Consider the following 24,696-nt stretch of genomic DNA (forward strand, 5'->3'; position numbering starts at 1 on the left):
GGTCAAAACCAAAAGACAGCAAAAAACAACCAACCACCCTTGCACTAATCATATGTACAATATATACAATATCCACAATATTCACAACCCAAACCACACAACCCTCTAACTACAGAGGGAAGGAGGAGGGTAAATTGGACTGCAGCAATGTGGATCTTGAACATCTACATTTATGGTAGGTACAAAACTGTACTATGTTCTTCATCTCACATTGCTGCAGTCCTTACACTTGGGTAGAATCCCAAAGCAGAGGTAAGGGAGGATGGCAAAACTATAAAGCAGTAGGGGCTGCCAAAATGCCCTGTAAAATTGCAGTGGCAAAACCAGCCCTAGATTTAGAGTAAAGTGGAAGGTGGTAATGCTTAGAGAAAGTATGCACTGAACTCCAAGTAGCTGCCTCCAAAATATCTTTAGTTGCCACCCCTTAAAAAGCTGTAGAAGTGGCAGTAGCCCTAGTGGAATGAGGCCTAATCCCAGCTGGAATCTCCTTACCATGATGGGAATAACAGAAAGCAATACAAACCCAATCCACTTAGAAATAGTTTGTTTTGACACAGGCTTGCCCTGAGAACCCAAAGCAAATGAAACAAATAACTGCTGAGACTGCCTGAACCCTTTAGTTCTGCTCAAATAATATCGCAACTGCCTGTGTATATCCAAAGTGTGCAAAATCTTTTCCCCTTTATTTTGGGGGTTTGCATAAAAAGTAGGCAAATGAATAGTTTGGTTTAAAGCCACACTAGAAACCACTTTAGGCATAAAGGAAGGATTAGTACGTAAAGATACCCTATCCTTATGGAAAATTAAGAAAGGCTCAACCGCCATAAGGGCCTATAATTCAGAAACCCTTCTCGCAGAGGTAATGGCCAACAAAAAAGCAGTCTTCCATGATAAATATTTCAACTCGGCAGAAGCTGCAGGCTCAAAAGGTTGTAGAGTGAGTTTCTCCAACACAAAATTGAGATCCCAAGCAGGAGTAGGAGCTCACGTGGGGGTCTTAAATTCTTTGCCCCTCTAAGGAATTGCTTAAACAAAGGATGAGAAAACAATGGTGGGTCACAGTCATAGTGAGCAGAAATTGCTGCAGCATGAACCTTAATAGAAGAGAAGGACAAACCTTTGTCCAGTAACTCAGCAAGATATTGAAGAGCCACACTTAAATTAGGCTTAGAAACATCAAATTCCTTTGCTGTACTCCAAAATAAAAATCTCTTCCATTTATCTGCGTACACTTTCCTTGTACTAGGCCTTCTGGCCTCCAAAATAACATTCAAAACTTGCTGTGGAAGCTGAGACCCTCCAGGGTTTAAAACAGAATATGCCAGGCTGTTAGGTGAAGAGAGTGAAGTTTGACATTGAGTAAATGACTGTTCTCCTGAGACAGCAGGTGTGGAATCGAAGGCAAAGGCCATGGAGGCTCCCGTACCAGACTTCTCAGTAATGGGTACCAGTGCTGTCGAGGCCAATCTGGAGCTATTAAAATCATCTTTGGCTTGTCCTGTCTGACCTTTAGGAGTACCTTTGGGAGGAGAGGCAGAGGTGGAAAGGCATACACATGAAGATTGCTTCAATTGAATGAAAGAGCATCCACTTTCCAAGCTGTGGGATGAAACCTTTTAGTGCAAAACTTTGGCAGCTGGTAGTTTAGTGGAGAAGCGAACAGATCTATGTCTGGAGTTCCCCATAACACTGTCAATTTCTGAAATACATGAGGATCCAATTTCCACTCGTGGGGATCCATAATTCGTCTGCTCAACACATCTGCTAAGGAGTTCTGTGCTCCCGGCAGAAACCTTGCCTGAAGATTTAGCTGTAAACTGAGAGCAGTCTCCCACAAAATCATTGCTTGTCTGCATAGAGGATAAGAATGTGTTCCCCCTTGCTTGTTGATGTACCACATGACAGTTGTGTTGTCTGTTAGAACCAACACCTGCCTGGAAGAAGTAAATCCTTGAAAGCTATTAATGCAAATTGGACTGCTAACATCTCCTTCAAGTTGATATGTAGATGTTGTAGTCTGGCAGGCCACGTGTCTTGTACCCACTTTCCATTTAGATGAGCTCCCCAAGCTTTGTCTGAGGCATCTGTCGTTAGAATCTGACTCGCCTCTGGCCGGGTCACAGAGTGTCCCTTGTTTAGGTGACATTCCTGAGCCCACCACAAAAATTCCTTTTGAATGCAAGGTATTATCTAAATGACAGTGTCCATATCTTGGCAGTGCTGTGTCCATACATTTTTGAGATACCATTGTAGCTTCCTCATATGCAGATTGGCATTGGGAAGCACCAGAATACAAGATGCCATGAACCCCAAGGCTTGAAGGACTGTCCTTGCAGTCAGCCTGGACTGATGAGACAATTGAAGGAAGTAAAGAGAAAGATTCTTTTGTTTGTCCGGGGTCAAAAAGGCCATCTGGGATGCTGTATTCAGTCTCACACCCAGAAAGCACATGTCCTGAGAGGGTACTAGACTGGACTTTATTTCGTTCACAGAATACCCCAGGCATCTTAGCACTGCTATCACATATTGTAAATGATGAAGAAGTTCGTCCCTTCCTTGGGCCAGAATCAGGCAATCGTCCAAATAAGGATATATCTGTATTCCTCTTAGCCTGAAGAAAGCTATCACTGGAGCCAGAACCTTCGTGAACACTCTGGGCAGTAGATAAGCCAAAGGGCAATGCAGAGAACTGATAATGAGAAGTCCCAGCCCGAAAACGCAGATACTTCCTGCAACTTAGCCTGATAGGAACATGAAGGTAAGCCTCCTTGAGATCCAGAGTCACCATCCAGTGATCTTTGCCCAGCAGAAGTAAAAGCTGTTGTAATGTCAACATTTTGAACTTGGGAATGTCCAGATAAGTGTTGAGGATAGATAAATCCAAAATTGGTCTCCACGTGTTCCCCTTCTTTGGTACTAGGAACAGGCGAGAATAAAATCCTAGGCCCACTTCTGGCAGAGGGACCGGTTGTATGGCCCCTATTTGAAGCAGCAGAGAAATTTGTTTGTGAGCCTCTAGTCTTTGCTGAGGAGGAATGTCCGGCATGCCTTTGAAAGGAGGCAAGGTATGGAAATAAAACTTGTAACCTTGGTGTATGATATCCAATACCCATCTGTCTTGGGTAATCAAACTCCAATTTTCCTTGAAGAGTGCCAACCTTCCTCCCAAAGGTGCTGCCAGGCAAGAAGGATCTGGCAGCTGAAAGGTAGGTCATTGGGCCTGTTTACGAAGGACTGGCCCCTGCCCTCACCCGAAGATTGTGCAGGTGAACTCCCTGTTCTAGGTCTGAAAGAGCTCTGAGCTCTGCCCTACCACGTCTAGATCTACCCCTAGACTGTGAATCATAAGCAGGGCACGTCCACCCCTTAGCAGGCCAATTCCTACTAAACTTGGAGGCTGAACTTGCAAAAATCTTTAACAGCCTGCATAGACTTAGCCTTGTCTTCCATTTTCTTCAAGACTGACTCCACAGGTGAACCAAACACATCAGACTGTAAAGGAGCATCCAAAATCCTTGTCTTAACATGGTCAGATAAATTCTGATCCCTCAGCCAGGCGTGCCTGCGAAGAACTGACCCAGTGGCAGCCACCCTAGACGAGGCCTGTACAGCATCAAAACCACATTGTAAAGAATGCTTACCCACCTGTTCAGAGACATGTACCAAATCTTGTAATTCTTTACACTCAATGCCTTCCGCCAGAGCATCTACCTTAGACTTCAATTGAGAAAGAAGATAGTTTTGATATTTCAACATGTGAAACTGGCAATTCAAAGCCCTCATAGCTAAGGTGGAAGAAGTATAGACTTTCTTTCCCCATCTATCCAAAGCTCTGGCCTCTTTATCTGGAGGAACCGGATTTTTTACAACAGAGGCCTTGACACCCTTAGGTCCCTGACTAACAGTTTCTGGGTCCGCCCTAGGACTCTTATAAAGATATTTATGAGCATCAGGCACCCTGTAATACCTGTCCGGTTTAACAGGAGCAGGAGGCAAAGAATCAGGATTAAGTGAAGCCTCTGCAAACACATCTTCCACAACATCCAGAACAGGTGGTATAGCCAAAGGCCTATGCTGGGGTAAAAGCAAAAATTCCCTAAGCCTTTTCCTGGAATCAGAGAAGTCCTGACCTTCCCACTTAAAATGTTCCCTCATGCAATGTTGAGTCTCTGATAAAGAAAAATCCTCTGGAGGAGAAGCAGAAGGAGTAGAATCATCTACATCAGAATCAGAATAAGGAGAATACTCCTGCAAGTCTTCAGCCGAAGACTCTGAAACATCCGAAGCCTGCTCAAAACTCCTCAACTCTGGTTCCACCCTAGGCCTCTTATCAGGAGGGGGCAAAGAACCTCTAATCAAAGTAATTAAATCTTCTGCCATTTTAAGCATGTGCTTCTTGGGCACAGATCCTGATGAACTAGGAGTGACACCAACAGAAGCTAAACCTGGCCTGCCTCTGGGAGAAGCCTTGGAAACAGAAGGAGAGGGCCTAACCACCCTAGGAAGGGAGGGGAGTACAGTAACCTGAGAAGCCCCTTCAGCCTGACCTGCCTCCTGAGAGGCCACATCCTGCAATATCAAAGTTTCCCCCTGGGACTCCAGAGAAGCCTCCGGCGGAACCACTGACGCCTCTAAAGAACCGGCGTCCGGTACGGACGACTCTTCTTGCCTGGGTTTAGCTGCCTTGTCTTTGCGCTTCTTCGAAGAAGCGGGCGTCGGAGCATCCGACGGCATATTATAATTGCACCGCTTCAAGACCAACCTGGCACAATCTAACCTTCGCTTAATAGTGCGCTTATTGAACCTAGCACAAAAGCGACACCCAACAACGTCGTGCTCAGGCCCCAAACAAGGAATACACAAAGTATGATAGTCCCTATGCGGTATCTGTTTCCCACAAGAAATACAGTTATTCACTTTTTCTGACATCCGGTAAACCACTGAGGCAAGAAAAACTATAATATTCCCCAACGGGTACTTAGCCAACTTTGACTCTGTCTGAAACTCCGAATTCGAAAAATTTCAGAACGCCGAACGGCACTTGCAACGCTGCTTCTGCATCGGACCATGCGGCAAAAAAGACTGAGGATATGACGTCGGTCATGCGCATTTGTACCCTGACGTCCTGATGTCAGTCTTAAGCGCCTTGACCGACGTCAGCCTAATACTTTGATATTCGGGCCGACCGAGGACAGCGGACTACCCAAGTGTAAGGACTGCAGCAATGTGAGATGAAGAACATGTTGTACACCAGTAAGTTGAAGAGATTCAATTTTTGGGCCCTTGAAAAACAAACAGATCCTTTTACAGCTTCCATAGAACATATGCTGGACTATTTAGCCTCGCTGTTTAACGATGGAGCTTCTCCTTCCAATATCAAAATACAACTGGCTGTTATTTCTAATTTTCATAATGGCTTGGATGAACATTTCTTAAAATCTCATAGCCTTTCTAAATCATTTCTAAGAGTCACTCTTCAGCTAAAGCCTCCAATCAAGGACCTAACACATCTTGGGACTTAATCTAGTTCCTTTTGAACTCTCTACAGATTGTGAAAGAACAGTTGTGTACACTTACTATAAATGTAGATATTTGAGTGTATTCACTGCTGCAGTCATCACATTTGGGTTATCTGCTTGCAATAGCCCTCAGTCGGCCTGATTAACAAAGTCTTGGGTCCTGCGTCGGTTGCTGTCTATTCTTTCACGTGTCATGTCAGGTAGTCAGGGGTATAAAACATGCAGCCGATGCCATTGCATCAGTTTTTCTTGCCCCATATGTCAGGTGCCCCCTTAATGGGAAGCAATAAAATAAATATATAAATATACAAGGTTATACCTCCAATAAAAAAGCAAATACACCAAAAAGCTTTTAAGCATAGTAAAGGAGAGTAGAGGTATAGCCAAAAAAAGTCAGGGGGCTGGAGGGAGGGTAACCAGGACTGCAACAGTGAATACACTTGAACATTTACATTTATGGTAAGTGTACACAACTGTACTATGTTCTTCGTGTTTCACTGTTGCAGTCATCACATTTGGGTAGATTCCCAAAGCTAAGGATGGGAGGAGGAATTTAAACAGCATTAGGACCAGCTATAAGGCCCTGCAAGACTGCAGTGGCAAAGCCAGTTCTGGATTTAGAGAAAATTGGAAAATGGTAATGCTTGGTGAAAGTATGTACAGAACCCCAGGTAGCAGCTTCTAGGATGTCCCTGGTAGGGACACCTCTGACAAAGGCTGTAGAGGTAGATGCAGCCCTGGTTGAATGGAGTCTGATCCTCTGTGGGATAGGTTTTCCATGGTGCTTATAGCAGAAATGAATGTAATGGCCTATCCATTTAGAAATGGTTTGCTTTGAAATAGCCCTCCCGTCTGTCGTTGCAGCAAATGCCACCAGCAGTTGGTTCAGATTTCCTTTGAGGTTTATTCCTGTCCAAGTAAAAAGGAGTGCAGTATCCATTACCCTTTGTTCTGTGGATTAGGAAAGAAGGTTGGCAAATGAATAGACTGATTAAGAGCCACACTGGATGCCACCTTGGGCATGAAGGAGGGATTGGTTCTGAGGGACACCATGTCCACATGAAAGATGATGAAAGGCTCCACTGCCATAAGGGCCTGTAATTCAGATACCCTTCTTGCTGAAATGATTGCTAAAAGGAAGGTTGTTTTCCAAGAAAGGAATTTTAAATCTGCACTAGCAGCTGGCTCAAAAGGAGGAAGAGTGAATTTTTCCAAAACAAAGTTAAGGTCCCAGGCTGGAGTTGGGGCTCTCCTGGGTGGTCTTAAATTTTTGGCCCCTCTGAGGAACTGCTTGAGCAGTGGATGAGAGAAGAGGGAAGGTTCTGTGTTATAAGGAGTTGAAATGGCTGAGGCGTGAATTTTAATGGAGGAAAAAGAAAGGCCCTTGTGAAGCATCTCAGTTAAGTATTGTAGTATTGTAGAATCTGAGGAAAGTTGGGCACTGCTGTGCTCATCCCTTGAGACTGGTTCCAGGCACAGAATCTTTTCCATTTTTCAGCATAAGATTTTCTAGTACTAGGCCTCCTTGCCTCTAAAATGATATCCATCACTGGATTACTGAGGGATGGTAAAGGAGATATTAGGTAATTAGCCAGGCTGCTAGGTTCAGGGTTTGAAGCGGAGGGTGCAGAATCTGGTTCTCCTGCTGAGACAACAGGGTAGGGTCTGAGGCAGGTGCCAAGGGGCCAACGGTGACACAATGCGCAAGAGGGGGTACCAGTGTTGGCGTGGGCAGTCTGGTGCAATCAATATTGTCCTTGGTTTGTCCGGTTTGATCTTTAGTAGTACTTTGGAGAGGAGAGTCAGAGGAGGAAAGGCATAAACTGATAGATTTTTCCAGCTGAAGGACAGAGCATCCACTTTCCAAGCTTGTTTGTGGGGAGTCCTTGTGCAAAATTTGTCTAATTGGTAGTTCTGGGGGGAGGCAAACAGGTCTATATCTGGGCTCCCCCATTTGTTTGTCAACATGTTGAAAGTCTTTGGTACCAGTTTCCACTCAAGTGGGTCCATGAGGTTTCTGCTTAGTCCGTCTGCCAGTGTATTTAGTTTTCCTGGCAGGAATTGAGCTTGTAGATGCTCTTGGTAGCTCAAGACTGTGTTCCACAGTGCCATGGCTAGTCTGCAGAGGGGGGTAAGAATGGGTACCCCCCTGCTTGTTTATGTACCACATTACAGTGATGTTGTCCGTCTTTACCATTAATTGTCCTGGAAGAATGTGGTCCTTGAAGGCTGTCAGAGCATTCTGTACAGCTAACATTTCTTTTTGACTGATATGCAGATGCATTTGACTTGGGTTCCATTTGCCCTGAATGCACTTCCCTGCCAGGCGAGCCCCCCATGCATAGTCTGATGCATCTGTTGTTAGGGTTTGGTTGGCAGGGGGTAGAGCTAACGGTAGTCCCTTGTTTTGGTGGCAGGTCTCTGCCCACCAAAAAAACTCTAACCATAGGCAAAGTATGATAGGAATCATTGCTTCTAGATCTTGAGAATGTTCACACCATAGGCTTTTTAGATACCACTGTAGTTTCCTCATATGCAGTCTTGCATACGGAATTAGAAGAATGCAGGAGGCCATGAACCCCAAGGCTTGCAGTATTTGCCTTGCAGATAGCAGGGTTTTTGTGGCCACTAGTTTGAAGGAGGTTGTTAAATGAATTTGTTTCACTGGCGTGAGGAAAGCCATCTGGGAAGCTGTATTCAAGCTTGCTCCCAGGAATATAATTTGTTGACAGGGTACTAAGTGTGACTTCTTTTCGTTTATGGTGCACCCCAGACAAGTTAGCACCCTTTGTACAAAAGCCAGATGATTCAAAAGTATGTCCTGGGTTTCTGCCTGAATTAGACAATCGTCCAGGTATGGGTGTATTTGACTATTTCTTTGCCTGCAAAATGCAATGACTGGAGCTAGGCACTTTGTGAATACCCTGGGCGCAGTAGATAAGCCAAAGGGCAGTGCAGAAAACTGATAGTGCATGTAGCCTGCTTTGAAGCGTAGGTATCTTCTGCAAGATTCCCCGATTGGGATATGCAGGTATGCTTCCTTTAAATCAAGTGTTGCCAACTAGGCATCTTTGCCTAGCATAGGAAGCAACTGAACAGTTAGCATCTTGAATTTTGGAATCACCAAAAAGGTGTTTAAAGTAAACAGGTCCAGGATAGGACACCATGAATGGTCTTTTCTGGGTACCGGGAAAAGTCTTGAATACAAACCTTGTCCCTTTTCCTCTTCTGGTACAGTTTGAATAGCCTTTACTCTTAAGAGAGAGAGTACTTGTTTTCATCCTCTGCCCACTGATTTGGGGGTAGATCTGGCCAACCGTTTGGGGTTGGTAACATGTGGAAGTGAAATCTGTATCCTTGGGAAACTATATTTAAAACCCATTTGTCCTGGGTAATGAGTTCCCAGTTTTTTGCATGCAGAGCAATCTTCCCCCCCAAAGGGGCAGTCAGTTGAGAAGTGCTTGGAAGTTTTAAAGTTAAGTCACGGAGACAGTTTACCATAGGGGGGAGTTTTACTACTCTCAGATTTGGAAGTGGGAGCCCCCCACTGCTTAGTCCTGTGTGTACCCTGGGACTGAAGCCTGGGTGTTCCGCTAGATCTAGGTTTGGACTGAGAAGGCCTAGAAGAGGCAGGAAAGGGCCAATTCTTAGAGGGCCAATGCCTACTAAATCTCGTTAACAGTTTGCATAGATTTAGCTTTTTCCTCTATCTTCTTAAGAACTCCTCTTGCCTTGTTGCCAAACAGTCAGTCCTGATTTAAGGGAGCATCCAGTAATTTAGCTTTAACATGATCTGGCAAGGACTGCTCCTTAAGCCAAGCATGCCTTCTAAGTACAGACCCAGTGGCAGCAGCCCTGCAAGATGCTTCTAGTGAATCAAAACCAAATTGCAAAGTATGTTTTCCAACCTGTTCAGCAGAATGCATTAAATACTGTAAATCTTTATTTTCAGCACAATCAGGAATCAACATAATTTTCTGTTTAAGCAATCCAATATGTTGCTGACACTTTAACATATGAAATTGGCAGTTTAAGGCTCTAATGGCCAAAGTTGCAGAAGTGTATACCTTCTTACCCTATCTATCCAGCGTCCTGGAGTCTCTATCAGATGGGGTAAGATTTTTGGCGGTAGTACCCTTAATGCCCTTGGGTCCCTGTGAAATGGTCTCAGGATCTGCAGTAGGATTTTTGAAAACTAACTTGTGAGAGTCCGGAACCCTTTAATATCCATCAGGTTTTCTGGGAGCAGGAGGTAAAGTGTCAGGGGCCAAGCTAGACTCCGAAAAGCCATCATCAACAATGTCTAGTACAGGAGGGATAGCTAAAGGCCTGTGTTGGGGCAGGAGTAAGAAATCCCTAAGCCTCTTTTTAGAATCAGAGAAATCCTGACTTTCCTAATGAAAATGCTCACTAACAGTATGCAAGCAGAGGGAATAGAGTCCTCAGCATCAGAATCCTCATAGGTAGATAAGGGTAAATCCTGGTCATCAGAGGAAACAGAAATTTCAGAATCCTGATCAGAAGTATCATAAGCAAACTCAGTTCCTAGGTCTCTTAGAGGGGGAAGGTTGGCTTCCCCTGATTAAAGTAATAAGGTCTTCAGCCATTCTTATCATTGTTTTTTTAGGCATAGAGGCCTGACCATGCGGTCTGGGCGTCGGATTTCTAGGTATGGTTCGAGTTTTAGGCCTTGAAGAAGAAGATGGAATTGGTTTAATATGCAAGTCAGTAGGGCCTGAATATACCCTCAGAAGCCGGTGCCTGCACAGCAGCTCCGGACCCATCCAAGGTAGAGACATCCGCAGGTTCCACAGTTGAAGTATCTCGTGGCATACCGGACTCCGAATGGGTCTCAGTAGAGGCCTACAAATCTGAAGTAGCGGGTATCAGGGGCTGCGAAAGCGCCTCACTGAGTACCGGTGAACTGGTGACTGGCTTAGGAGAAGCGTCATCGGCAGCTTTGGACCTAGATGGCCTGTGTCTGTCTTTATCTTTGCATTTTTTCGGAATGTCGGTAGTCGGACGGCTTACCGAAGACATATCTGGATAATTGAACCTAGCAACAAAATATTTAGAAGCGAAAATATGCCGACGACGGACAGTTCGTTGTTTAAATAAGGCACAAAACCGACAGCGAGGTACGTTGTGGTCAGGGCCTAGGCAAGGAATACAGTACGAATGAAAAACTTTATGAGGTACTTGCTTTCCACAAGAAATGCAATTATTTACTTTTACTGACATCGGTTTAGAGCAAGAAAAAGTTACCCCAACGGGGAACTTAGCTTTTAGTTGAAGACTTTGGTTCTGAAACTTGAAAATGAAAATTTCAGGAGTCAGCCGACCGGCACTTGCGAACTGCTTCTGCTTCGGGCACCGCATGGCAAGAAAGACTGATGTAATGGTGTCGGCTGCATGTTTTATACCCCTGACTACCTGATGTCACGGAAGAAGAGACAGCAACTGACGCAGGACCCAAGACTTTGTTAATCAGGCCGACTAAGGGCTACTGCAAGCAGATAACCCAAATGTGATGACTGCAACAGTGAAACATGAAAAACATCTAAAGTTTTTATCCTGCAAGACACTCTTTTTGGTAACCATTTCCTCTGCCAGAAGGATTTCAGATTCAAGCTTTATCATCTGAACATTCTTACATTGTTTTCCACAAGGACAGGGTATCCTTGCGAACTAACCCTTCCTTCTTACCCAAGGCTGTATCACAGACAAAGGAACCAGACTACTGACTTACCAGCTTTCTTCCCTAACCACTCTTAAGAAGAGAGCGCCTTGCACCTTTTAGACATCCATAGACAACTACAGGTTTATCTTCGCAGGACCAAAGACATAAGACAATCCAGTCAATTATTTGTTGTTTTTTTTTCTCTAGTGCAAAGCTGGGCAAAGCAGTCAGCAAAATTATTCTTTTCAAGTGGCTGAAAGACTGCATTTCATTCACTTATGATAAGAATAATTTAACCTTGACCAAACCAGTCAAAGCACATTCTACAAGGTCTATAGTTACTTCAGCAGTTATCTAATCCATAGCTTCAACAGATAACAGCTGTGCAGCAGCTACCTGGACTACTCCCCATACCTTTATTACTCATTACAAATTGGACCTGGTTTCCAGGGGATGATAGTCAGTGCTCAGGAATGTTCTTCCATGATTCCACCCAGGAATTTAGGTAGATGGGGACTCTGTCCCATCTGTCAAGGATGGAATGAAGTTTGACAACATCAAATAAAGAAGTTATGTACTTACCATAACATTCCATCTGTGTTGTCAAATCTTCATTCATCCTCGACTCCCCCCTCCACCCCCCCCCGACCCAAAGGTTTTTTGGTGGAGCAGATCTAAGTGACCTTATACTGTTGTCAGGTTAAGCACAGTAGATAAGGCTTCCTCCTGACCTACTTTTCAAGTATCTGTATATATTTGTGTGTATATATATATATATATATATATATATATATATATATATATATATATAGGTCTACTTCATTTGGTCGAATCACATTTGGTCGAAAATTATTTCAGGCAGCACACTTCACAGAAAGCTCATTTGGTCAAATTTCATTTAGTCGAAAATGAAATATAGCCCCTGCCCCATTGCAGTGCAACACTGCCCCACTGCAGTGCAACCCTGGAGTGAGAATAATTATAGTGTATTCACTTTTATATGAACGTGTATCCATTAAAAATATATTAATGTATATATGTTCTGTAAAAACTATTTGTAAAATAGCTGTGCCCCCTACACCCCCTCACTTAATATTCTCACTCCAGGGTCGCACTGCAGTGGGGAAGGGGCTATATTTAATTTTCAACCAAATGAAATTCAACCAAATTTGCTGCTTGCAATCATTTTCGACCAAATGAAATTTGACTAAATGAATGGGATCCATATATATATATATATATATATATATATATATATATATGTGCACACACATATGGATATGTGTGTGTGTGTGTGTGTGTGTGTGTGTGTGTGTGTGTGTGTGCGCGCGCATACATATGGGTTACATGTTTCTGTATTATTTCTACAAACTCTGTCTGAGGTAACACAGAGAGGGATTCTGGGTAGAGGTAAAGCGCGAGAACTTTTAGTTGGCACGAGCTATTGTAATGGCAGAGTCGGTTCAGATACCGGAACCAAACCAATCTGTCAAGGATGAATGAAGATTTGGCAACACAGACGGAATGTTATGGTAAGTACATAACTTCTTTAACTGTATAACGGAATGTTTGCTGGGGCTATTTTTTATTAGAGTCATTATGTAAAGGGAAACTTGTGTCATAGATATTTCACTCCTTGAAGGCTGTACAGCCGAGGAGCTAGAGTATTACAATGTGTGCTTTGTATTAAAGCTTTTACTTGGTGGATTATTTGGCTTCTGTGGTCATTTGTTAAGAAAATAATGGAGTACCTGGATAAGATGCATGAGTTTAGAAAGACTGACATTAAGCAACTGTTGTTTAATAACTCCAGAGCACAGAAACTTTTTGCAAGACAACTTGGGCAGCAGAAAGTAGAAGGGGTTGTTGCCAAACTTACTGAGCTACAACAAGAAAAATAACCACAGATCCTGTAGAGGTATTGGTTATTTCAGAAATTTTATGAAAATTTGTATAAAGCACAGAAGTGGAGAAATCAAGAAAAAACACAAATGGAAATATTTATGGAAGACTTAATATGCCAAGGTCAGAGGTAGATGAGGCTCAACAATTAACAGTTAAGACAGGTGGATAGGAGATAAAAATCGTGATGTATAACAAATCTGCAGGAAAGTCTCCAGGAATAGAGGGTATTCCAGTGGAAGTTTGGAATCTAGGAGGGAGGAAAATGATAAAGATCTGGAAAATTTGCTTAACAGCATTTTAAAAGGAGGGGAGGCACCAATATCTTGGAAAAAAGCAGTGGTGTCTGTAACACCCACATAAGGTAAAGACCCATCTGATCCAGCATTACATAAGTCCATTTCAATTTTAAACCACATGAAGTGGTTATGTCTACAATGGCTACAAAAATGGGAAAGCTAATATCAAAGTGTATAAATTATGGATCACTATGGTTTTGTGAAGAATAGGAAAACATGACAACATTAACAGAAAAATTGCAATCCAGACGGAAGCAGAATGTAAGAAAATGCCAGTGTCATTGGCGGGTCTTGATGCAGAGAAAGAATTTAACAGAGTAAGCTGGGATTTTATGAAAAAAGCAATAGAACCATTTTCATTTCCTGGTAAAATAATAAGGTTAATTAGAAGGACATACGAGAGCTCAGAGCAAAAATTGAATTGGGATCGTTCCTCTCTGACAAGTTGTGTCTGAACAAAGGAACCAGGTATGGTTGCCCTTCTTTCCCCTTTGTTACTTGTGTTATATTCAGAAACACTGGCAAGAATATAAGGGACTCAGGAATTTATGGATATAATCAGTATGGCGTTCAAGAAAAGTTGGCTTTATTTGCTGATGACATTATTTTACACCTGATGGGAAACAGAAAAGGACATTTCAGTTTTGGGGAACATTCTGAGATGGTTCCGGGATTTTTTTGGGGATACAAAATTAATGCAGGTAACACAAAGGCTATAACTAACTATGTACCCAGACATGAAATGGTTTGGCAATACACACATTTGTGGGGACATGCTAAAACAAAGTATTTAGAAGAATGGACCAAAAAGGATTCTATTACGGCAACTAAGGATAGGAGGGAAGAAACTAAACAAAAGATAACAAAAACTGAAGAACTGGAAGCTCTTGCCTATGGATATGGATAGCAAAAGATAAAAGCAGTGGAAATGTTTTTAGTCTCTTTAGTTTTATACACAGCTCAGGTGTATTTTTATTAATCAGAGGAGAAGTTGCGGATAGTAATTAATACACAGTTGAAGGATTTTACTTGGGAGGGGAAGACAGCAAGAGTCAAGTGAGGTGAGTTAATACTCCCAATAGAACAAGGAGATTTAGGATTATCTGATTTGAAGGGATATTTTAGAGATCCACAGTTAAGGATCTTACATATAACAGCAGAAAACTACAATTCAAAGTAGAAAGGATGATAATGAAGAAGGGAACAATTCAGGAAATAAGGGAAGAATGGGATTTTGGATGCAGATCCTCAAGGCATACAGAATATTATATTCATAAAGTAGCAGAAAGTACACTAAGAACACGGGAATGCAGAAAGGAGATTCTAATGGTAGGGATGACTACAGTTAGGAGTACAGAAAGTAGACAAGAAGGGGCTGGAATCTACTGGAGGAAGCTGGCAAAGGAATCAAGGTATTGGGAAAAAATAATTAGAGTGGGATCGGAAACAGAATGGGAAGAGGCCAAGAAGACATTTGGCCTGCAGGCTAGTGATCACCTTCCCTATAAAGGACTGATATCAGAGTATATACAAAGAAAAAGGGACAGGGGAATCTTAAAGGAAAGACCTACACTGGCTGAGTTTTTAACTGAATCTAGAATAGAAGCTGCTGTTAAAAAAGGGATAATTAACAGGGCGGATCAACTTCATATGGTCGACATTTCAGAATGTCGACATTCATATGGCTGAGACCATATGAGTGACATTCAAAATGTCGACCTTAGAATAAAAAAAAAAAAAAAAACTTACCTTCATGCTGCTAGCAGGGGGCTATGCACCCCCCCCGAACTTAAATATACCAAATCCGAGTTTGCACTACTGTGCGGAAGATGGAAATCTTTCCATTCTGCACTGTACGGAGATGTGTTCCGCATGGTCGACATTTCGAATGCCGATCATATGGTCTCGGCCATATGAATGTTGACATTCTGAAATGTCGACCATGTGAATGGAACCCAGCAGGGTATATAAAATATTGCACGATAACTGTCAGAATTAATCAGAAGAGGTCATAAAAGATTGGGAAGGCAGATTAAATATGCAATTCACAAAGAAACAAAGGGAAGATATATGTATGGCTTCCAAATATGTAACAAAATCTAGAAGATTTAGGATTTTTCCCTGGAAAGTATTGTGAGATATTTTACATCCATCTAAGCTACCAACAGTGCAGATATATGAGGCTTCTGTTTAAAGGCTCATTCGATAGATGGGTACAGATTGGTCCTTCATTCAACGTTTAACCAGTAAATGCTTTTTTCCCCCTAAAAATTCCTTAGCAATAATGCAAAACACTGGAGTCTGCTATTCTGTCTGTGTAGCTGTCAGACTGCAATACCGGCACTGTAGTTTGCCAGCTGCTACATCATTCTGACAGTTTCAGGAAACTGCAAAAGCAGCTCTTTCCTGGTAAAAGTCAAACAGGTTGATCTTAAAGGAGCCATGTTACTTGTCTGTTTTGTTTTTCTGTTAATTCTATTTATAAAGTGGGTGCTGTCATCTCCTTAGTCCCCTACTCTCCATTAAAAATGCTAGGTATGTGCATGGAATTAATGAGTGCCTGTCCTCTATCCTACCTCTGAAGCTTGTCCCTCTGTTGGTCAGTTTGTCTATTCACCTAATAGCTAAATAAAAATAATGCCAGAGCACACAGGCAAAAATATCTATAGTTTCTGTCCATCTACTTCTCTGCCTGGAAAACGAAAACAAAAAAAAAAAAGAAAGAAAAAAGAAAACAGCAGGACCGTATAGGGAGAGAGAAAACATTGAGACTGCTACAGAGCAAAAGGCAATTTCATTTGCTCATGTAACTGGGAATTACAGTTATGAGTAGTTAGTAATCTATTTCCTCTTGTCAAGAGTTTAACTCTTTCAAGCCTTCTTTACTTACTATGCAATTCTGAGGAAGTCACTTAACCAGACAACATTACCAGGCTGAGTGTGAAAAAGGTCCATGTGGATAACTGCTTTATAACAGACATAGAGAAGTGTAAATTTCTGACCTTCATTTATGTGGGTTCTAATATTCTCCATAATAATCTGTTCCTTCAGGCAAGTGTAATGAGCACTTTATACAGCTAGGGTGACAAACCCCAGCACTCTAGACTGAAATCTGATAACAGTGAGCGGCTCAAGTGAAGTGGAGTACAGTAGTTCAAATCAGAAAGCAGTCTGCTGGATAATGCAGCTCCACAACATTGACGTCATTAATTTACTAGGTTTAATTCTATTCTGCTCTCACCCAGTGATGTCGCTCCAAGAATGGCCATCTTGGATCCCTGTGCAAACTTTGCTTGCAAGAGTCACCTTTGAGGCCTTCACCAGTTTTCTGTCTTAACACAAATGCTGCTAACCAGAAACCAGGGAGTGCTCCTGTAGAAACCTAAACTGCTTTCTTTGGTACATAATATATCCTCTTGGGAATGGGGGGCCCAACAAAGCAGGGGCTTCTCCGAGGAATGACTAGCTTAGTTTATGTATTCTCCCCTCTATGGAAAGGGTCCTTATATCCAGGATTTCCCTTCTGCGGAATGGGTCTACTAGTTGAGGGATATCCCATTCTGGTCAGCTGACAAGAACTCACATGGCAATCCCCACAGCTGCCTAAACTGGATTCAAGCACTATACAATTGGTAGTGGGAGTAAGGGATGCCTGGGATCAGAAGTACTTGCATCCACTTTCCTTTGCTCAATGGAAGCATGTTAATTAATGATTTTGTTTAGAAAGACTCTCTCTTTTTCTGTAATGACATTTTAATGTTATGAAAATGTTGTTATCCTTATGTTTTGAGAGATGAAGTGAGAAAAAAGATGTAATAACATCTCTCTATATAGTCAAGCTCCTCCCAAATTTGCACAGCAATGTAAAGGACAGAAGTCAAGTTACTTAAATTGACCAGTCTATCATTTTTCAAGCTATAAAAAAAAACTATAGGTTAAAGTGAATACCATAAAAAGAGGTATAAACATATGCTCTTCAAACTCACAAAAGTAAAAAGTGAAAGGTGATCTGGGGGGAGGGGTTGTTATGCTACATACACATCTCCTACATGTAGGATTAAAAATGTAAACGGTGTCTGCTTTCTGCTGTCTTTGTATCACATTACAACAGTCCATGCACTTTGTGTGGTTGTTGTGAGCTGACATCTAAAAGACTTCCTTTCACACTTCAAGTGCACAGTGGATTTGCACCCTAGAATGACACTCTGGTAAATAAGATTTAAGACATTTGTTTGATAATGGAACCTTCATCCTTCACCCCTTTGGTTCTGAAACCACTCACTGTAAGATGCAAAGGAACATCGTACAACAAACATACTGACTCAGCAGTTAAAGCAGTGACCAAAACTGTCATAACCCCCCAAAATCTGCAAAACAGTAAAGAATGACAGCTATACAAATGTAAAACTTTAAAAGAATACATAAAACCATAACAGCAGTGCTGGGTAAGGTGGGTGACACTAAAATGGAGAGGGTATAAGTATCACTTGTGGCAGAAGGGATATTTGATGACTAAGTAATGCAATGCAATGCTTGCCATATACTCTCTGTAATAAATAAGGAAGAGGTTAGGCTTCTGTATGCATATGCTGATCTGTTGTGCCGCACAGACAAAAGGCAATATGTGCACAGATAAACATATTGCTAGTACTACATCATGTTCTGTATGTGCAATTCTGCCACGCAAACATACAAAATCAATCGGTAAGCTTTGATGTGACCTTGGCTATCCCAATGCAAAATGAAGAATCCTAAGGACGGTATTTTTATCAACTCACTAAACACATCTCATTGTCGCATTTGTCAGTAACAGATAAGATGGAGGCAGAAGAGAGCAGAAAATGAGTTTATGTGAGGCATCTTAATTTGATACAAGACAATCAATAGCAAAGAATGCCTGTGTGACTGACAGGGTCACAGCTTACAATCAATGATAATGACATGGCCTTCAGAATACATGACTGAAAAGGCAACAACAGAAAACAGTCTAAAATAATTTCTTAAAAATGAAGAATGCAAATATACAATTTACATTTCTCTTACATGTGCATCACTTGGGGGAGTGTTACACACTTAAGGTAACTGGAATTGTATTTGTATTTATTCATATTTTTTTAGTTTCTTCTTCTATGTAAAAAACAAGTCTTTTTTCTGGAATTTGGTACTGACCATTCTATTTAAAGGAATATGGTGGTCAGAAACTGAAAATAAATGTTTATAACATAATGGTTAGAAAAAGAAAATAAATATTGATTTTTATATATTGATTGCCTGTGAAGCAGTGCTAAAATTATCTGAGGGAGAGTCCACCCCTGTGGCATAGAGAAAAGAAGCCCTGAAAAAGGCCCAGATGACCCAAGATCAATTAAATCCTTGGGCAATGGAGGAGCTAGGTGGGGGAGGGAGGAAATAAGCAACTAATGTCAAGCTGGGGGGGGGGGTAATGATTTAGCTCACTGCAATATATATACTTTCTAGAGAGACATGGGCAATGAACGTACACAGCATTGGCGGTAGGGAAGTTTGCTTAGCTCTGCCAAATTGAGTATGTACTGCAGCGTTCATAAGGCATGAGCAGGATGGATACTTCCCTAGGGGAAGAGTAGGTATTGGGGGGGGGGATAAGGCAAGAAAATGTAAATATCCCTTCATGGCTGCATCATGAGTAACTTTTGCCCTGGTAATAAGGAACTAATGAGTGGTAGTGGCCAACAGGCTCAGAGGACAGAAAAGAAAAAACAAAACAAAAAAGACAAGACAACAAGAAGCTGCCACACTGATGTAACTGTTTTTCTACTTAGAATGCAATGTTCTCAAACAATATTTACCTTTTTTTCAAACTTCAGGCCGTTTCTCCATTCACCAAGAATAGGAATACTTTGAATTACTTCTTACTTTGGGAAGCTACTGACAGAGTGTCTGTCATTTTTAACCGCCACTTTCTTTTACAGACTTGCTGCATTTTGTTTTTGTCATCTACTAAATATCTGCCCTTTTCTACTACACGCAGTAGCTATATCAGTTACTTTTGTAAATAACAGCAATTTCTTAGCAATACTAACTCCTTTTCCTCCTCGATTCACACACTAGCAACCAGAGGTGTCAAGGTCTCTCTTCTTACATGCCTAAAAAGCCCCTTGATAGTTAGACAAATCATTTTTTTATTTTTTAACCAGGTGAGCCCACTGGGCATGCAAGTCCTTTTTCAGGTGCAACCTGGGAGTACTTTCTGGTTAAGTGGCTTGTTCATTTGCACAATTTGCAGTTAAAAACAGGGGAAATCATAACATACTATAGGATGACACGCTTTAACTTTCTGAGCTAAACTACCAGCCAGACAAAAAGGCATACACTCCCAAAATCTTGGCCTCAGCTTGGGATCTCTAATGCTTTCTCAATTCAGCCATTTTGGGTCATTCACAAAATCACCCTAAACTCAGGAAATCATCTTAAAAGTAATAAGCAACCAACAGCCAGCAAAATGGGTATGCTTTATAACCCCCAGTGATTACTTCTGCAGCAGTAATCCTTTTAAACAACATACTACAGCTGTGTAAGGAAAGCGCAGTTGTGTACACTTACCATAAATGTAGATGTTCGATAACAGCAGATACTGTAGTAGGATCACTACTGACTGCAGTGTTAATTTTCCCTCTCTTCATCCCTCAATGTCCACTTGTGGTCATTCTAAGGCTAGGATGAGTACCAGGCCACTACCCCCTTCACACACAGTTACTTCTCCTGTCCAATTTATACTGGCAGAAGCTGGGTTCTTAGCTGGGCCTGGCCTGGCACAGACAAGGGCAGGTGGTGAAGGTTCAGTTCTCAGCCATCCAGTTCTGTCACCCTGAGGGGCACCTGGACCTCCTGGAGACTGCCATGAAAAGGAATCCTGTGTGCAAGAATGACCTGAAGATAGCATGTGCTGGCTGCTCATACCGGGAGCATAGAGACATCCCTCAGGAGGAGGAGGAGGATGAATCACAGCAGCCTTGGGAGAGGGATTCAGAGGTCTGGAAGTTGGGCCAGACATTGAACCTCACCTGCAGCAGACATCCAAAAGGTTATTACTGAAAAAGTAATCCATATGAAGAATATCTAACCAATAAAATATGCTGTTTCATATTACTTTCCTTCTCCAAGGAACACCATGTCCTCACCTCTTCATGGCTCACTGGCTGCTAATCCAGCAAAAAGCCACCTTCCTTCCCACTATCCTACTGTCAAACTTCTCAGATTCATCTACTTTAACCTTTCTCACTCTTTCCTGTATGTTAAACAGCCAAGAATAATTACACCTTCTTTATCCTCTAAAAAATTCTTAACCATTTTCTACAAAATGAACACAGCCAATTAAGTATTTACTATCTCAGGGCCGAAGCAGTTGAATTCCCCTCCTCCACACAGCTGCAACTCTCCTGATTTCTCATATTTTTTCACCTTGGTTTAAATCTCATCTCTTCCTTGAATCCAAACGCTTTTCTCATCAATTCCCACCTAAGTATTATTACAGCTGCTAATTAGTTTATAGCTCAAAACGAGGCAGTTCCACTATCAAAGATGCAGAGAACTGAAAGTCATCTCGGCAAGCAAAGGGCATAAGGAATATAACCAATCCTGGATGACATGCCAGACCACCACAGGATACATACACATCCTCACTTCTCACACTGTTATGGGCAGTTTGAAGTTGCACCAATTCACTGACTAGCATATCCATGAAATATGAAAGGATGCAGAAAACCCTGGCAAAAACCAAGAGAAACAGTAAGGACATGTAAGCTCAACAAAGGAGGCATCACAGTTAGGAAATGTATCAGAAAATCAAACACCATGATCTGACAATATTAACTTTTGCACCGCTCTAGATTTAGATGACCAGTGTTGTTAATTCAGCTCCCACTGGCCTTCTGTAGAGCACACAGAGTAGTGGGCTACTACTTTACTTTGCACTTTGAGTCCTGTGTGACACCAGCCAATTTTTAGATAGGTTTAATCACCCAAATAAATTAATACATAAAAATAAAAAAATCTGCATGGCAATATGTTCAAAAACACGTAAGTAAAAGAACCATCAGAAGCTACATACTTCTCTGCCTCAGCAATTTTCTCAAGTCGGTAACGCTCAGCCTCGGCTGGCTTCTTCACCTTGGCTTCCAGCTCCCTCTCTTTGCGTACGATTTCCTGTTCCTGCAGATGGATCTGCTGTGCACGCTCCACTACCAACACCTGCATCTTCTCCTCTTCAATTTTCTGCTTTGTCTTTGCTACCTAGAGATACAATGTGCAATATATGAGGGGTGTCTGATTCGGATAGATCACAGCGATGTAGAACAATTACCTGAACAAAAAGAGGGCAAAACGTATGCAAGGAATTTGAATGGGGCTTTTACCATTGGAAGAAACACACACTACATGGATATAAGGTCTCAAGATAGGCATAGGGATGAGACATGCCTGACTAGTAGGACTGTTAAGAAAAAAGTCCAAAATAAATGATACTGTACTTAAGTGTAAAAAAGCACAAAGGTATGCACACACTAAACAATATCATGGTATGTGTAAAGGAGTAAAAAATCCACAAATATTCAGAGGACAAAAAAAATCACTAGAAAGGACCAAGTCAGAGACTTAGAGTCACAATGCCCATACCAAATTTTAAGGGGGTCAAGCACTAAAAGAAAACGCACTGTAGTACTGCAAGGAGGCTATAAGTGTAAAAAGAAAGCTACAGCAACCTTTTTCTCCAAATTAGACCACACTGAACGCTCTATCTTCTTGTGAACTTCTTCAAACTGTGTCTTTTTACTTGCTTTTACTGGCTATATTGACTAGTTATCAAACACTCACAACACTGCGCTTAATTTCTGGGCTATTGTGTTTTATCATGTTGCTGCATAACTTTTATTTTATTTGTATAATTTTTACTTTATTTGTAAATCTGTATTTCTCTTCTTGTAACTCTTGCACTCCCATACATCTGTATATTTTGTTATTTCTTCAAAGTTTGTATATCTCTGTAATTTGAAGCTTTTTCCCCAGGCCTTCGCTGAAAAGGAATTCTTTTTGACCCAGTCAGATTGCCCTGGTAAACAAATGTCAAATAAATAAAATAACAACGCTCACTTTTCTTTCACCTATACAACCACAAAATAAATACTAGGCTCTGAAAAGGGCATGATATGCACTTGAAGGAAAGGCTCAACTTCAATTTCATTGAGGTGTTTTTTTGCTCAAAATATCACTGCATTAACTGATCATATAAATTACTCACAAAATATAAAATAAATCACAGATAAATAATGGTATAGTGTCAGAATAAATAAATGTATTCATTCATTATACCCTGTCAAATGCCATATCAAAAAGGTATGTTCGATTGCCTTATTGAACAGGGTTAGCAATGAGCACTCCCAAAGCCACCGTGGTAGTAAATTCCACACGAGGGGCCTGATAAGAAAATCAACTCTACCCATATATTGCAAGATGCATCTGTGGGATTGCCTGGAACCCATCGCAGGCTGAGTGCAAAAAGTACAGTTGTGTACACTTACCATAAATGTAGATGTTTGAATGTATTCACTGTTGCAGTCATCACATTCGGGGTTATCTGCCTGCAGGTAGCCCTCAGCCGGCTTGAATACCAAAGTCTTGGGATTTCCGTGTCAGATGCTGTCACTTCTCCCATGACGCCAGGGGTATAAAACATGCAGCCGATGCCATTACATCAGTTTTTCTTGCCCCAGATGTCAGGTACCCCCATAACAGGAAGCAAATATAAGGTATGGAACCCCCCAGCAAAAAGCAAATACACATGATATAATATATACCAAACAAAAATAGGATAGGTAAAAGAAAAGAGAAGTCAGGGGCTGGAGGGAGGGTAACTAGGACTGTAACAGTGAAAACACTCTAACATCTACATTTATGGTAAGGCTACACAACTGTACTATGTTCTTCGTGTCTCACTGTTGCAGTCATCAAATTTGAGTTGATTCCCAAAGCTAAAGAAGGGTGGAGATAGTTAAAGAGCATTAGGGCTAGCAATCAGGCCCTGCAAGACTGCTGTGGCAAATCCAGCTCTGGATTTAGAAAAAATAATCAAGTGGCAATGCTTGGTGAATGTATGTACAGAGCTCCAGGTTGCAGCTTCCAGGATGTCCCTGGTAGGGACTCCTCTGAGAAATGCAGTAGAGGTAGATGCAGCCCTGGTGGAATGTGTTCTTATCCCCTGTGGGGTAGGTTTTCCATGGTGCTTGTAGCAGAAATGGAAGCAATGTGCTATCCATTTGGAAATGGTTTGCTTTGAAAAGGCCTTCCCTCTGCCCCTGCAGCAAAGCGGACTAACAGCTGGTCAGATTTTCTGAGAGGCTTAGTCCTGTCCAAACAGAATCTAAGCTGTCTGTGCACGTCCAGGCAATGCAGTATCCTTTCCCCTTTATTCTGGGGATTAGGGAAAAAAGTAGGCAAATGAATGTTCTAGCTCAGAGCCATACTAGACACCACTTTGGGCATAAATGATGGATTAGTTCTGAGGGAAACCCTGTCTGCATGGAAGATAATGAAGGGTTCCACTGCCATAAGGGCATGCAGTTCAGACGCCCTTCTTGCAGAAGTGATAGCTAGAAGAAAAGCTGTTTTCCAAGAAAGGAATTTCAATTCTGTTGAAGCAGCTGGTTCAAAGGGAGTAAGAATAAGTTTTTCCAACACAAAGTTAAGGTCCCAAGCTGGAGTGGGGGCTCTCCTGGGGGGTCTTAGATTTCTGACCTCTCTAAGGAATTGTTTTAGGAATGGATGAAAGAAAAGGGGTGGCTCAGTATTATAATGAGCTGATATGGCTGAGGCATGAATCTTAATTGAAGAGAAAGGCAGGCCCTTGTGGAGCATTTCTGTTAAATAATCTAGAATATGAGGTATGCTGGGCACTGTTGTGCCCATCCCCCGAGACTGGCTCCAGCAACAGTATCTTTTCCACTTTTCTGAATAGGATTTTCCAGTACTAAGCCTCCTTGCCTCAAGAATGACATCCAGCACCTGCTTACTGAGGGCTGCTAGAGGTGAGCTCAGGGAATTAACCAGGCTGCAAGGTTCAGGGTTTGAAGCTGAGGGTGCAGAATCTGGCCCGCCTTGATGGGACACAGCAGGGAAGGGGTCTGAGGCAGGTGCCATGGTTGCAGCACTGTCAGACTGCGCAAAAGGGGGGATTAGTGCTGGCGTGGCCAGTCCGGTGTACTCAGTATAGTCCTTGGCTTGTCCTGTTTGACCTTTAGAAGAACCTTGGAGAGGAGAAGCAGAG

General features: G+C 42.0%; 1 protein-coding gene across 3 annotated transcripts in view; it reads right to left on the reverse strand.

The window, feature by feature from the left end:
• Positions 1-24,696, reverse strand: part of FLOT1 (flotillin 1) — a 791,904-nt gene that overhangs the window by 112,407 nt on the left and 654,801 nt on the right. For all 3 annotated transcript variants that reach the window (XM_044083297.1, XM_044083296.1, XM_044083298.1), the window contains exon 9: positions 21,490-21,671. In XM_044083297.1, the coding sequence (XP_043939232.1) occupies positions 21,490-21,671 (182 nt within the window). The remainder of the gene's footprint in view (positions 1-21,489; positions 21,672-24,696) is intronic.

This window comes from Protopterus annectens, chromosome 9.part0, assembly GCF_019279795.1.
Source record: "Protopterus annectens isolate FY-2018-M chromosome 9.part0, PAN1.0, whole genome shotgun sequence".
Classification (NCBI taxonomy): Eukaryota; Metazoa; Chordata; order Ceratodontiformes; family Protopteridae; genus Protopterus; species Protopterus annectens.